General features: G+C 41.8%; 1 protein-coding gene across 1 annotated transcript in view; it reads right to left on the bottom strand.

Moving 5' to 3' along the window:
* SLC25A17 (solute carrier family 25 member 17) overlaps positions 1-13,389 on the bottom strand; it is a 55,875-nt gene that overhangs the window by 33,769 nt on the left and 8,717 nt on the right. The window contains exon 2 of the mRNA XM_032267164.1: positions 446-506. Within this exon, the coding sequence (XP_032123055.1) occupies positions 446-506 (61 nt within the window). The remainder of the gene's footprint in view (positions 1-445; positions 507-13,389) is intronic.

Genomic DNA, 13,389 nt, shown 5'->3' on the forward strand with positions numbered 1-13,389 from the left:
CATTTGGGATACAGTTTCAGCTGAAAAGCTCATTTCTCAGTCAAAACTTGTTCCCCCTTGACCCTATCCCTCCAAAAAATAAAATCACACATACATTAAAAAAAAAAAAAAAAAAAAAGAGGCCAGGAGCAGTGGCTCATGCCTGTAATCCCTTGCATTTTGGGAGGTCGAGTCAGGCAATCACCTGAGGTCAGGAGTTCAAGACCAGCTAGCCAACATGGTGAAACCCCATCTCTACTAAAAAAAGAGGTTCCTGTAATCCCAGTTACTTGGGAGGCGGAGGTTGCAGTGAGCTGAGATCATGCCATTGCACTCCAGCCTGGGCTACAAGAGCAAAACTCCTGTCCCAAAAAAAAAAAAAAAAGAAAGAAATTACTAGAGAAAATGTTTGCTACCTGACACCAAATGAACAGGAATATGATTTCTACAAAAGATAAATACTCACCCTGAAGTCGAAGTCTAGCTGTATCCAGGGGGAAAAACACTGTCATGGCTGTCACGCTTCCCTGAAAAGTTTGAAAAAGGCTTTAGCCATTGAGGTACCACAAACATAAGAAGTCGCTCCTTTTTTTTTTTTTTTTTTTACAGGGTCTTGCTCTGTCATCCAGGCTGGAGTGCAGCGGCGTGGTCACGGTTTACAGCAGCCTCAAACCCTTGGGCTCAAGTGATCTGCCCACCTCAGCTTCTCAAGCAGCTGGGGATACAAGCACGTATCACCACACTAGGATTACAGGTGCATACCACCATGTTTGGCTAATTTTAAAATTTTTCTGTAAAGATGGGGATCTCACTTTGTTGCCCAGGCTGGGAGTCACAATTTTTAAATGAACAAAAGTTTATTATTAGCAATGGATCAAATCGGATTTTCAGTGAATAAATACATACAATATTTTAATCTATTAGGATTAGTCTTATTCAAGCTTCTACAGTTATATGCTTTAGTAGAAGCATTTAATTTTTCAGAAGAAAACTCTGCTTCTTTCTCTCTCTCTGATACTGAAAAAAATGTAGTATTTCCCTGCATATGACAAACTTAAGGGTTTGCAACCTAGGACGCATGTCAAAGATAGCAGGTAAATGGATTTTTCACCTTCAACAGGTCAGTTGCTGCTCCCATGCTCACTCCCTGATAACCCCCAAAATCAAAATACCCACTCATTAAACAGATACATACTTTTATTCTGTGCTTAATACATTTGCCACAAAGTAAAAGGACATGTAAGAATCATATTGTTCTTTGCAATAGTGGTTTGCTTGTGTTTTAAATAGGAACAATCTCTTTGCTAAAAATTCTTTAAGCTCATCCAAGATAACATGGTGACACAAATTATCAGTGAGAAAACAAGCAAACAACAGTCCTTCCACTCATAAGGTCTTATATAAAAACCATAAGCATATACTTAGGGATGAAACTATATGCATGAAACTTCCATTCTGATTTATGGTTCTCAACCCAGATGCACACCCACTGGTATAGATTTGCAGGCATAAAATCAAGTTTCAGACTGCTGATCTAATAATGGTTACAAACAATATTTTAATTAGTTAATTATTTTAGAGACAGGGTCTTGCTATGTCATCTGGGCTCGATTGCAGGGGAGGGATCATACTTCACTGTAACCTTGAACTCCTGGGCTCAAGCAATCTTCCTCCCTGAGCATCCCAAGTATTTAGGACTACAGATATGTGTCACCATGTCCAGCTAATTTTATTTTTTATAGAGACAGAGTCTCGCTATATTTGCCCAGGCTGACCTCAAACTCCTGGCCTCAAGTGATCCTCTGGCCTCAACTTCCCAAAGTGTGGGAGTACCAGGTGTGAGCCACTGCACCTAGATTCATACAATATTTTAATCATGATGAACAACTAGAATCTAGGTCAACTTTGAAGAGAAGTAAGAAAATTTGGTAGGCCTATTATCTATTTAAATAGGTCAGACTCCATGTCAAGGGAGAATATTCTATTATAATATTTATTTATTTTTTTTTATTTTATTTTATTTATTTTTTTTGAGACGGAGTTTCGCTCGTTACCCAGGCTGGAGTGCAATGGCGCGATCTCGGCTCACCGCAACCTCCGCCTCCCGGGTTCAGGCAATTCTCCTGCCTCAGCCTCCTGAGTCGCTGGGATTACAGGCACGTGCCACCATGCCCAGCTAATTTTTTGTAGTTTTAGTAGAGATAGGGTTTCACCATGTTGACCAGGATGGTCTCGATCTCTTGACCTCGTGATCCACCCGCCTCGGCCTCCCAAAGTGCTGGGATTACAGGCTTGAGCCACCGCGCCCGGCCCCTATTATAATATTTATATCCTTCAAAAGTCATATTCAATGTTACCTCTCCCTACCTATCAGCTTACAAATGGTTGTTCAGTCCTCTAGGTCTTATTTATGGCTCTTTCAGCACATATGTTACAGTGAAATCCAACTCTTCTGCTAATTTGTGAGGATATTCACTCTATATCTTTGTACACCCTAGATACTCAATTAAACATGCATTCAATTCACTGTACTTTCACTTACTTATGGTTTTTTGATGACCCCAACATAAATGTTCTTTTCCAGTAATGACAAATGATTAAATGATATTCAATGTGTCCAGAAATGATACTCAATGACTAAATGATATTCAATGTCTCACAAAACACTAAACCCACAAAGCTTTACAAATCCTACAAATGCATGCATCCAGTATCCTTGCTCATCTTTAGGAGGCAATTTCCAAGAAAAATGGGAGGTGGAAAGTTAGAGAAAGGTTATTAAGTTTATTAAGGCTCTGGCATTCATTTTCTACTGCATGGTACTGCATTTCTGTCTTTCTCTCTCTCTTTTTTTTTTTTATGGCAGTCTTGCTCTTGTTGCCCAGGCTGGAGTACGATTGTGCGATCTTGGCTCACTGCAACCCCCACCTCCTGGGTTCAAGCAATTCTTCTGTCTCAGCCTCCTAAATAGCTGGGATTAAAGGCGCCCACCACCACGCCCAGCTAATTTTTTGTGTTTTTAGTAGAAACAAGGTTTCACCATGTTGGCCAGGCTGGTCTCAAATTCCTGACCTCAAGTGATCCACCTGCCTTGGCCACCCAAAGTGCTGGTGTTACAGGCATGAGCCACCGCGCCTGGCCGGTACTGCGTTTCTATGAAGCGTACTGCATAGACAGGGCATCTCCAGATAGAAAAAGTCTAGCCTGGAAGCTACCTCTTCAAACACTGGGCCACCTTCATCAATCTTTTCTGCCAGCTTTAAGTAGATACTTGAAGGTTCCTAACATAAAAGTCCTTGCCTACCTACCTGGAAATTTAAAAAAATTTTTTTAATGGCTAAGTTGGAACGTGGCTGACTGTATGCTACACATTCTCAATATGTCAGATCTGACTTCTAGTTTCCAGCTGAGACATTTGAGGTGACTGGATGAGTCATTTCTCTGAACGTTTCATTTCCCATAAATGAGAAAATAGGTGAAGGATCTTAGAGAGTTTTGATGCAAATAATGGCTATTAGATATCTTCAAGAGCTTTTTCTCCAGACAACACTGGCACAGACACACTGGGTTCTGCTTTCCTTATATCTCACTTATATCCATGTTCCTCTCACTTTCAATCCCAATTTGGACTCCAAAGGAATAGCGAAAGGAATCTTTTTAATAATATCTAGTGTTCCTTTGACCTGAAATCTGGCTAAGGGAGGATTTCAGGGCCTCTGCTGGTTGAGGGAGGATAGAGACAATCCATCTTTGCCCATCAACCCACCCAACCCCAGAGCAAGTGTGTATTTGGGGCCCTCTGGTAACCAGATGTGCAAGTTCATCCTGTCAGGGCCCTTGTGAAGGGATGGGATCCCCTATTTTCTGTCTTTTTCATAAGAGTCAATCTAATTGGGGTGAGGTGATATCTCATTGTGATTTTAATCTGCATTTCTCAATGATTAGTGATGTTGAACATTATTTTATATTTTATAGGCCATTTCTATGTCTTCTTTTGAGAAATGTCTACTCAGAGCTTCCGTTTCTAATTGACTTACTTAGGTATTTTGTTTTTTGCTACTGAGTTGTTTGAGTTCCTTATATATTCTGGATATTAACCTCTTGTCAGATGCACAGTTTGCAAATAGTTTCTCCTATTGTGTAGGTTGTCTCTTCACTCAGGACAGCCATGGCACCTGGCCTGAAGTGTCCTGAGTGTGTGAGAAAAGGGTGGGATTATAGTTGACATGCTGAAGAGCCTCCAGCTCTGTCAATTGTGAGCATTATCTGTTGTCAGAAAATGGTCCAAGGCCAGGTGTGGTGGCTCAGGCCTGTTAATCCCAGTACTTTGGAAATTCAAGGTAGGAGGCTCACTTGAACCAGGAGTTCAAGATCAGCCTGGGCAACATAGCAAGACCCTCTCTCTATAAAAAATAAATATAAAAAAGGTGGAGAGGCCAGGCGTGGTGGCTCAAGCCTGTAATCCCAGCACTTTGGGAGGCCGAGGCGGGTGGATCACGAGGTCAAGAGATCGAGACCATCCTGGTCAACATGGTGAAACCCCGTCTCTACTAAAACTACAAAAAATTAGCTGGGCATGGTGGAGCGTGCCTGTAATCCCAGCTACTCAGGAGGCTGGGGCAGGAGAATTGCCTGAACCCGGGAGGCGGAGGTTGCGGTGAGCCGAGATCGCGCCATTGCACTCCAGCCTGGGTAACAAGAGCGAAACTCCGTCTCAAAAAAAAAAAAAAAGGTGGAGAAAGAAAGAGAAGGAAGGAAAGAAAAAAAGAAAAAGAAAATGGTCAAGAAATGCTTTTCTGAAGAAAGTATTATTGGCTGGGGGTGGTGGCTCATGCCTATAATCCCAGAACTTCGGGAGGCCAAGGTGGTAGATCACTTGAGGTCAGAAGTTTGAGACCAGCCTGGCTAAAACGGTGAAATCCCATCTCTACTAAAAATGCAAAAATTAGCTGGGAGTGGTAGCACACACCTGTAATCCCAGCTACTTGGGAGGCTGAGGCAGGAGAATCACTTAAACCTGAGAGGCAGAGGTTGCAGTGAGTTCGCTCTACTACACTCTAGCCTGGGCAGCAGAGTGAGATTTCGTCTCAAAACAAGGTAGCAGAGGAAGACAGAAGAGTAGGAATGTTGCAATATGATAAGGACTCAACCCACCATTGCTGGCTTTGAAGATGGGATAAGAGGCCGCTAGCCAAGGAATGTGGTGGCCCCTTGAAGCTGGAAAAGGCAAGGAAAATGGATTATCCCCTAGAGCACATATGTCCAACCGTTTAGGGATAATCTTGGGACACACTGGAAGAAAAACTGTCTTGGGCCACACATAAAATACACTAACACTAAAGAGAACTGATGAGCTTAAAAAAAGGTCCGTGCATAATTTTTGTGATATCCGCCACAACAGATATCCAAAAAAATCCTCGCATTCAAAGGACTGGACAAAGCTGCAGGCCTAGAGCCTCCAAAAAGGAACACAGCTCTGCTGACACTTTGATTTTAATTCAGTGCGACCTGCATCAGTCTGATCTACAGATCTCTAAGACCTACAGATAATAAATTTGTGTTATTTTAAGCCACTAAGTCTGTGGTCATTTGTGACAGCAACAGAAAACTAATACAACAGGATTACTATTATACAAATGGTGTACACAAACACTGGGAAGCAGAAGAAAGCCCTGGGCCAACTTTCAGGTTGACTTGCTGGATGACACAGTAATACCAGATAGGCAGTAGCTAGTAACTGTGAATATGGGAACCTGACTTGCCAAAGGTGACTTGGAGCACCCAGCTGGAACAGGAAATTCTGTGCCCAGAAAGCTAACCATTCTTATATTTTGCCAGAACCCATTCCACCTTTTTGCTACAATCCCTGGAGGCCAGAAGCAGCAAACAGGCAGAGGCAGGAGGAAAGCTGTGAAGTGGGGAGGAAACAAAAAGTTGACCAGTTTTAACCAATTAAAAGAGAGGGTGTACACACACACACACACACACACACACACACACACACACACGTACGGATTTGTTTTAGGCTTTGTTAGAAAACATATGTGTAAATGTGAGGTTTAAATATTTCAAGCTGAAATGTAGTCTTCGATTTCCAGCAGCATGGTAGCCTAGACAACGTACTAAAAAATACCTAGAAATGTTGAATAAAATATATAAATAAAACACCTTTTTTTTTTTTTTTTTTTGGGACGGAGTTTCGCTCTCCTTACCCAGGCTGGAGTGCAATGGCGCGATCTCGGCTCACCGCAACCTCCGCCTCCTGGGTTCAGGCAATTCTCCTGCCTCAGCTTCCTGCCTAGCTGGGATTACAGGCACGCGCCACCATGCCCAGCTAATTTTTTGTATTTTTAGTAGAGACGGGGTTTCACCGTGTTGACCAGGATGGTCTCGATCTCTTGACCTCGTGATCCACCCGCCTCGGCCTCCCAAAGTGCTGGGATTACAGGCTTGAGCCACCGCGCCCGGCCACATAAAACACCCTTTAAATGCTTAGCTGAGCTCACAGAAAGTAAGGGAAATCCACTGGGGCCAGAAAGAAGATTAAAAACCTACAGGGTCATGAAGACTCTCTATTTTGGTTGTCTGAGGATTTTTTGTCAGTCTAACTGCTCAAGGGGCTTAAAAAAAAAAGGTGGAATTAACATATTATAAAATTAACCACTTTAAAGTATTTCATTCTATATATTCATGATATTGTTCAACCACCACCAAAGTTCCAAAATATTTTCATCATCAAAGAAAATCTCATACCCATTAAGCAAGTACTCCCCACTTTCCCCTCCACATAGCTCCTGGCAGCCACTAATCTGCTTTCTGTCTCTATTCTGGATATCTACTATAAAGGAAATCATGTAACCTTGACTTATTGCTACTGGCTTTTCTTAGAGGTGGGGTCTTGCTATGTTGCCCAGGCTGGAGTGCTGCACCTATTCATAGGTACGATCATGGTTCAGCCTTTAACTCCTGGCTCAAGTGATCTTCCTGCCTCACTCGCCCAAGTAGCTATGACTACTGATGATAGCCACCATGCCTGGCCATGGCTTCTTTACACTTCTCATGCTTTCAAGGTTCACCCATCTTGCAGCATGTATTATTCTTCATTCCTTTTTATAGCTGAGTATTTCAGTGCGTGTATATACCAATTTTATCTATTCAAAATGTTTTGGAATGAAATAGAGGTGGTGGTTGTACAACATTGTGAATGTATTAAATACCACTAAACTGTACTTGAAATAATTTTATGTTGTATGAATTATATCTCAGTTAAAAAAATTTAATCCTCACAACAACTGGATGAAGCAGCCACTATCATTCTCTTTATTTTACAGATGAGGAAGCAGATGCCAAAAGGTACAGCAATTTTCCTAAAGTCAGATAGTTTGTGACAGATTCAGTATTTGAACACAGGCAGCCTGACTACCGAGTTCATGTTCTTACTATAATTAAAACTTTTTTTTTTTGAGATGGAGTCTCACTCTTGTTGCCCAGGCTGGAGTACAGTGGCACAATCTCGGCTCACTGCAACCTCTTCCTCCCAGGTTCAAGCCATTCTCCTGCCTCAGCCTCCCAAGTAGCTGGGATTACAGGCATGTGCCACCACACCCGGCTAATTTTGTATTTGTAGTAGAGACAGGGTTTCTCCACGTTGTCCAGGCTGGTCTTGAACTCCTGACCTCAGGTGATCTACCTACGTTGGCCTCCCAAAGTGCTGGGATTCCAGGCGTGAACCACCACACCTGGCCCTATGTGTCAATTTTTTAAATGAACTAGTCTGAAAACCCAGCATAGAGCCTGGCATAGCATAAGCCCTAAACTGTAAATGAATGTATAAATGTATACCTCTAGAGATAAAGTCTATATCCACAAGGTAATGTATTCCAAATGCTAAAGGTAAATTTGGAACACAGCATTCTATACCTCAGGGACTTGCCATATTTGTCTCCTAGCCAAGCAAACACAAAGACGACTGTTTATATAAGCAGCTGTTACCTGAAGCAAAATATTTGTTATACATGTGAGTCTTATGCCAAGCTGTATAAGCACAGAACTTTTCAGAATTTGAATTAAATTTATCTTAACATAAATACTCAATTTTTTTCTCAAGGGCTGTCTGTTCACTTATATAAAATTAGAAGGCAAAAATACTGAGAAGATAACCACATTGTACAATACTGCTGTGCCAGAAAGGCATAAAATAAATCCATTATTTTGAGTCCCACAGAATTCTAACCATCTATCTCAGTGGGAGTTCTCTTGCTGACAGCAATTACAATCTTAAAGAATCTATTTCCCAAGAGACACCCTTCTTTATATCTCACCCAAAACATTTTTAATTACAACATTCTATCTTCCCACCCCTGCAGCATTTAACCATTCAGTGTTGGGAGAATAAGTGACTTCTTACACTATATTGGCATTTGAAGCAGTGGAGTGCCTTCAGCTGAGAAATAAGGAGATGGGCAGGGTAGTTAAGGGGTCTACCCAAAGCCAGAGTGGCAGAGGCAAGGTTACAACCAAGATTTCTGTCTCCTATTCCTACTGTTCATTGTTCTACTACATAAGTTCTCAACCTTTTTTCATCAAGACACACGTGACACTGAAATTTCCTCTTCCACTTATAAAAGTGTACACAACACATACACACAAGATCTGGGAAAATAAACAAGTAATTCTTAAGAATGATTATGCCGAGCGCGGTGGCTCAAGCCTGTAATCCCAGCACTTTGGGAGGCCGAGGCGGGTGGATCACGAGGTCAAGAAATCGAGACCATCCTGGTCAACATGGTGAAACCCCGTCTCTACTAAAAATACAAAACATTAGCTGGGCATGGTGGCACGTGCCTGTAATCCCAGCTACTCAGGAGGCTGAGGCAGGAGAATTGCCTGAACCCAGGAGACGGAGGTTGTGGTGAGCCGAGGTCGCGCCATTGCACTCCAGCCTGGGTAACAAGAGCGAGACTCCATCTCAAAAAAAAAAAAAAAAAAAAAAAAAGAATGATTATATGGGGAAAGGGAGGGAATTAACAGTGGTTTCTATTTCTCATATTATGCATCTCTGTATCATTTTATATAAAGAAGCATGTGTTAAACAATTTAGTTTTGAAGTGGGTAAGAGGCAAATATTTTTTGTAAAAGACATCAGGATACAAGAAATAATATAGTATAGTGATTCTCAAGCTATAGTCTAGAGATCCCTTAAAGTCCCCAAATGCTTTCTCTAGGAGGCTTTGTAGGACTAAAAATCTTTTTGTAAGTATCATTATGAAATAATAAAATGCTATTTGCCCTTCTCATTCTCATTCTCTCACGATCTGTAGCAAAATTTTCCAAAGGCTACTGAAATGTGTGATAGATATTGCGACAGACGTCTGTTGCAATATCACACATTTCAGTAGCAACAGACTGAATTCAGAAGCAGATAAAAGGACCCAGCTATCTTCTATCTAGTCAAACAGAAGTTTGCAAAACTATGCATCAATGCCATTCATCTTACAATGTTTTGGAAAATATGGTTTTAAAAAGTATAGGTTGCCGGGCGCGGTGGCTCAAGCCTGTAATCCCAGCACTTTGGGAGGCCGAGGCGGGTGGATCACGAGGTCAAGAGATCGAGACCATCCTGGTCAACACGGTGAAACCCCGTCTCTACTAAAAATACAAAAAATTAGCTGGGCATGGTGGCATGTGCCTGTAATCCCAACTATTCAGGAGGCTGAGGCAGGAGAATTGCCTGAACCCAGGAGGCGGAGGTTGCGGTGAGCCGAGATCGTGCCATTGCACTCCAGCCTGGGCAACAAGAGCGAAACTCCGTCTCAAAAAAAAAAAAAAAAGTATAGGTTACATATGTTAACATGTAATAGATGTATTTTACCTTTTTTTTTGTAGCAGTAAGAGAACATGAGGTATGAGCAACCACACCGAACTAATGTATTTTTAATGAATTAACAAATATCTTGGCCAGCCTTGGTGGCTCATGCCTATAATCCTAGCACTTTGGGAGGGTGAGGCAGGAAGATCCCTTGAAGCTAAGAGTTCAAGAGCACCTCAGCCAACAACATAGACCATATCTCTTTAAACAAACAAACAAACAAACAAAAAGGCCAGGTGTGGTGGATTACACCTGTAATCCCACTTTGGGAGGCTGAGGTGGGTGGATTACTTGCCCGGGAGTTGGAGACCAGACTGAACAACATGGCAAAACATGTAGAAACCCAGTCTCTACAAAAAATAAAAAAATTAGCGGGGTGTGGTGGTGCACGCCTGTAATCCCAGCTGCTTGGGAAGCTGAGGTGAAAGAATGTCTTGAGCCCGGGCTGTCAGGGCTGCAGTGAGGCGAGATTAAGCCACTGCACTCTAGACTGGGTGACAAAGTGAGAACCCTGTCTCAAAAAAAAAAAAAAACACAAAAACTCAATGATTTCTCAGTTTTACTTTCTAACACAATAATATTGATAGTTATAACCACATAAGCAAGACTCTGAGGTCTGCCATATATATATATATATATATATATATATAGTTTTTTTTGTTTTTTTTTTTAGACTGAATTTTGCTCTTGCTGCTCAGGCTGGAGTGCAGTGGCGTGTTCTCAGCTCATGGCAACCCCCGCCTCCCGGATTCAAGTGATTCTCCTGCCTCAGCCTCCCAAGTAGCTTGGCGGTGCATGCCTCCCAAAATTACAGGCCATGCCTGGCTAAGTTTGTATTTATAGTAGAGACGGGATTTCTCCATGTTGGTCAGGCTGGTCTTGAACTTCCACCTCAGGTGATCCACCCGCCTCAGCCTCCCAAAGTGCTGGGATTACAGGTATGAGCCACTGTGCCTGGCCTGCAGTAATTTTTAGGAGTGTGAATGGGTCCTGTGACCATAGTTTGAATACAGGCCATTAACTACAAAAAAAAAAAAAAATACATTTATAACTTCATTATGATTTACTATCAATTCTAATACTCCTTTCAGCTAACTTATCATACCAGTGTCACAAAAACAGAACCTGACATCATCACACTACCTCTGAGTTGGCTACTGTCCTTTCCAGGAAAACTCTATAAAAGGTAAATACCACTAGGAAAAATATATAATTTATTATCTATACATAATACATTATATAGGATATTAATTATATCCTATAATTAATGTCTTAGAGATGATCATTTATTAGGGTTTTTTTAATGACAGGATGTGATATTCTGATGCAAAGTATGTATTTGGTCCTTAGCCCAAGCTTCTGGCACAGAGCTCCTGGTAGAATTCTTGTAATTTCCTGAATGATAGGAATGTCTTTTGTTATAATAGTGTCTTAGTCCCTGGTTCCTGATACAAGAGCATCTAAGACCCTTGGAAACTCCAGAGTGCTAAGGGTATCTTTTTGTACACAAGATGACTGATGGCCCCTATCTTTTAGTGCATTAATTGCATCTTCAGCTGTATCTAATATGTTCAGAAATTTGTGCTTGAATTTGAACCTATCACTCAGCTTCAACAATTATAAATTCATGGCTATGCATTAAATATTCTAATTGTACATTTTTAATTGATCAAAGCAAAGCATGCACATCGTTTAAAAAATCGCTTCCTAGGCCGGGCACGGTGGCTTAAGCCTGTAATCCCAGCACTTTGGGTGGCCGACGCGGGTGGATCACAAGGTCAAGAGATCAAGACCATCCTGGTCAAAACGGTGAAACCCCGTCTCTACTAAAAATACAAAAAATCAGCTGGGCATGGTGGTGCATGCCTGTAATCCCAGCTACTCAGGAGGCTGAGGCAGAATTGCCTGAACCCAGGAGGCGGAGGTTGCGGTGAGCCGAGATCGCACCCTTGCACTCCAGCCTGGGCAACAAGAGCGAAACTCCATCTCAAAAAAAAAAAAAAAAATCGCTTCCTATAAATGACAAAATATAGCAGTTTTTGCCCCACTCCTCTCTACTTTATCCAATCTTCCTCCACAGAGACAATTAAATTCTTCTGTTTGTTCTGAAATTTAGACATCTCCATATAATAATATACTAGTATCTTTTTATTAACCATTTTTACACATTAATCAATCATCTACATTCTCTTATAGGGAATGAGAATTCAGCTGTCTTATACCACATTCCCTCTTTTTGGTTGTTGTTTTGAGACAGGGTCTCACTCTGTTGCCCAGGCTGGAGTACAGTGGCTTGATTTCAGCTCACTGCAACCTCCATCTCTGTGGCTCAAGCAATCCTCCCATCTCAGCCTCCCACGTAGCTGCAACCACAGATTCAAGCCACCATGCACAGCTAATTTTTGTATTTTTTTTTTTTTGTAGAAACAGAGTTTCACCATGTTGCCCAGGCTGGACTCAAATCCCTGTCTTTATTCTCTCCAGCCTTCTAATAATTAAGATTTTTGCTTAAATCAATAATTGGTGTTCCCATGATTATTGTGCATTAACTTTTTTTTTTTGTTTTCATTTTATTTTTTTGGAGAGACAGGGTTTTACTATGTTGGTGAAGCTGGTCTCAAACTCCTGGCCTCAAGTGATCCACCTGCCTTGGACTCCTACTGCTGGGATTATAGGTGTGAGCCACTGCACCTGGCCAATCGTGCAGTAACTTTTAAATTGTAGTAATTTTATTTCTAGATCTTTTTTTGAGACAGAGTCTCATTCTGGTACCCAGGCTGGAGTGCAAGTGATACAATCTTGGCTCACTGCAACCTTGGCTTCCAAGACTTAAGCGATTTTCCAGCCTCAGAATCTTGAGTAGCTGAGACTACAGATGAGAGCCACCATGCCCAGGTAAATTTTTTTGTACTTTTTGTAGAAACAGGGTTTTGCCGTGTTGCCCAGGATGGTCTCAAACTCCTGAGCTCAAAGGGATCCACTTACCTTGGCTTCCTAAAGTGCTGGGATTATAGGTGTGAGCCACCACACCCAGCCCATTTCTATATATTCTATTTGGTTAATTTTCAAATCTGTTTGGCAATCTGAGTTTCTTATTTTTAACAAATATTTTCTAGCCTTTCTTTTATTTTCTTATACATATTAAATAACTTTAGATTGTGACTAAAAATTTCATTTTCTGATTCCATGCAGGACTGTTACTCCTGTCTACAGTTCTAGTTCATAGTCTCTTATTTCTCTGTGAGTTTAGTTTGGACTAAGCTGCTTTTGTTAGAATTTTATTTTGTTAGCCGGGCGCGGTGGCTCAAGCCTGTAATCCCAGCACTTTGGGAGGCCGAGGCGGGTGGATCACGAGGTCAAGAGATCGAGACCATCCTGGTCAACACGGTGAAACCCCGTCTCTACTAAAAATACAAAAAATTAGCTGGGCATGGTGGCGTGTGCCTGTAATCCCAGCTACTCAGGAGGCTGAGGCAGGAGAATTGCCTGAACCCCGGAGGCGGAGGTTGCGGTGAGCCGAGATCGTGCCGTTGCACTCCAGC

Source organism: Sapajus apella, unplaced genomic scaffold (assembly GCF_009761245.1).
Source record: "Sapajus apella isolate SASKATOON/1434 unplaced genomic scaffold, GSC_monkey_1.0 scaffold166, whole genome shotgun sequence".
NCBI classification, from domain to species: domain Eukaryota; kingdom Metazoa; phylum Chordata; class Mammalia; order Primates; family Cebidae; genus Sapajus; species Sapajus apella.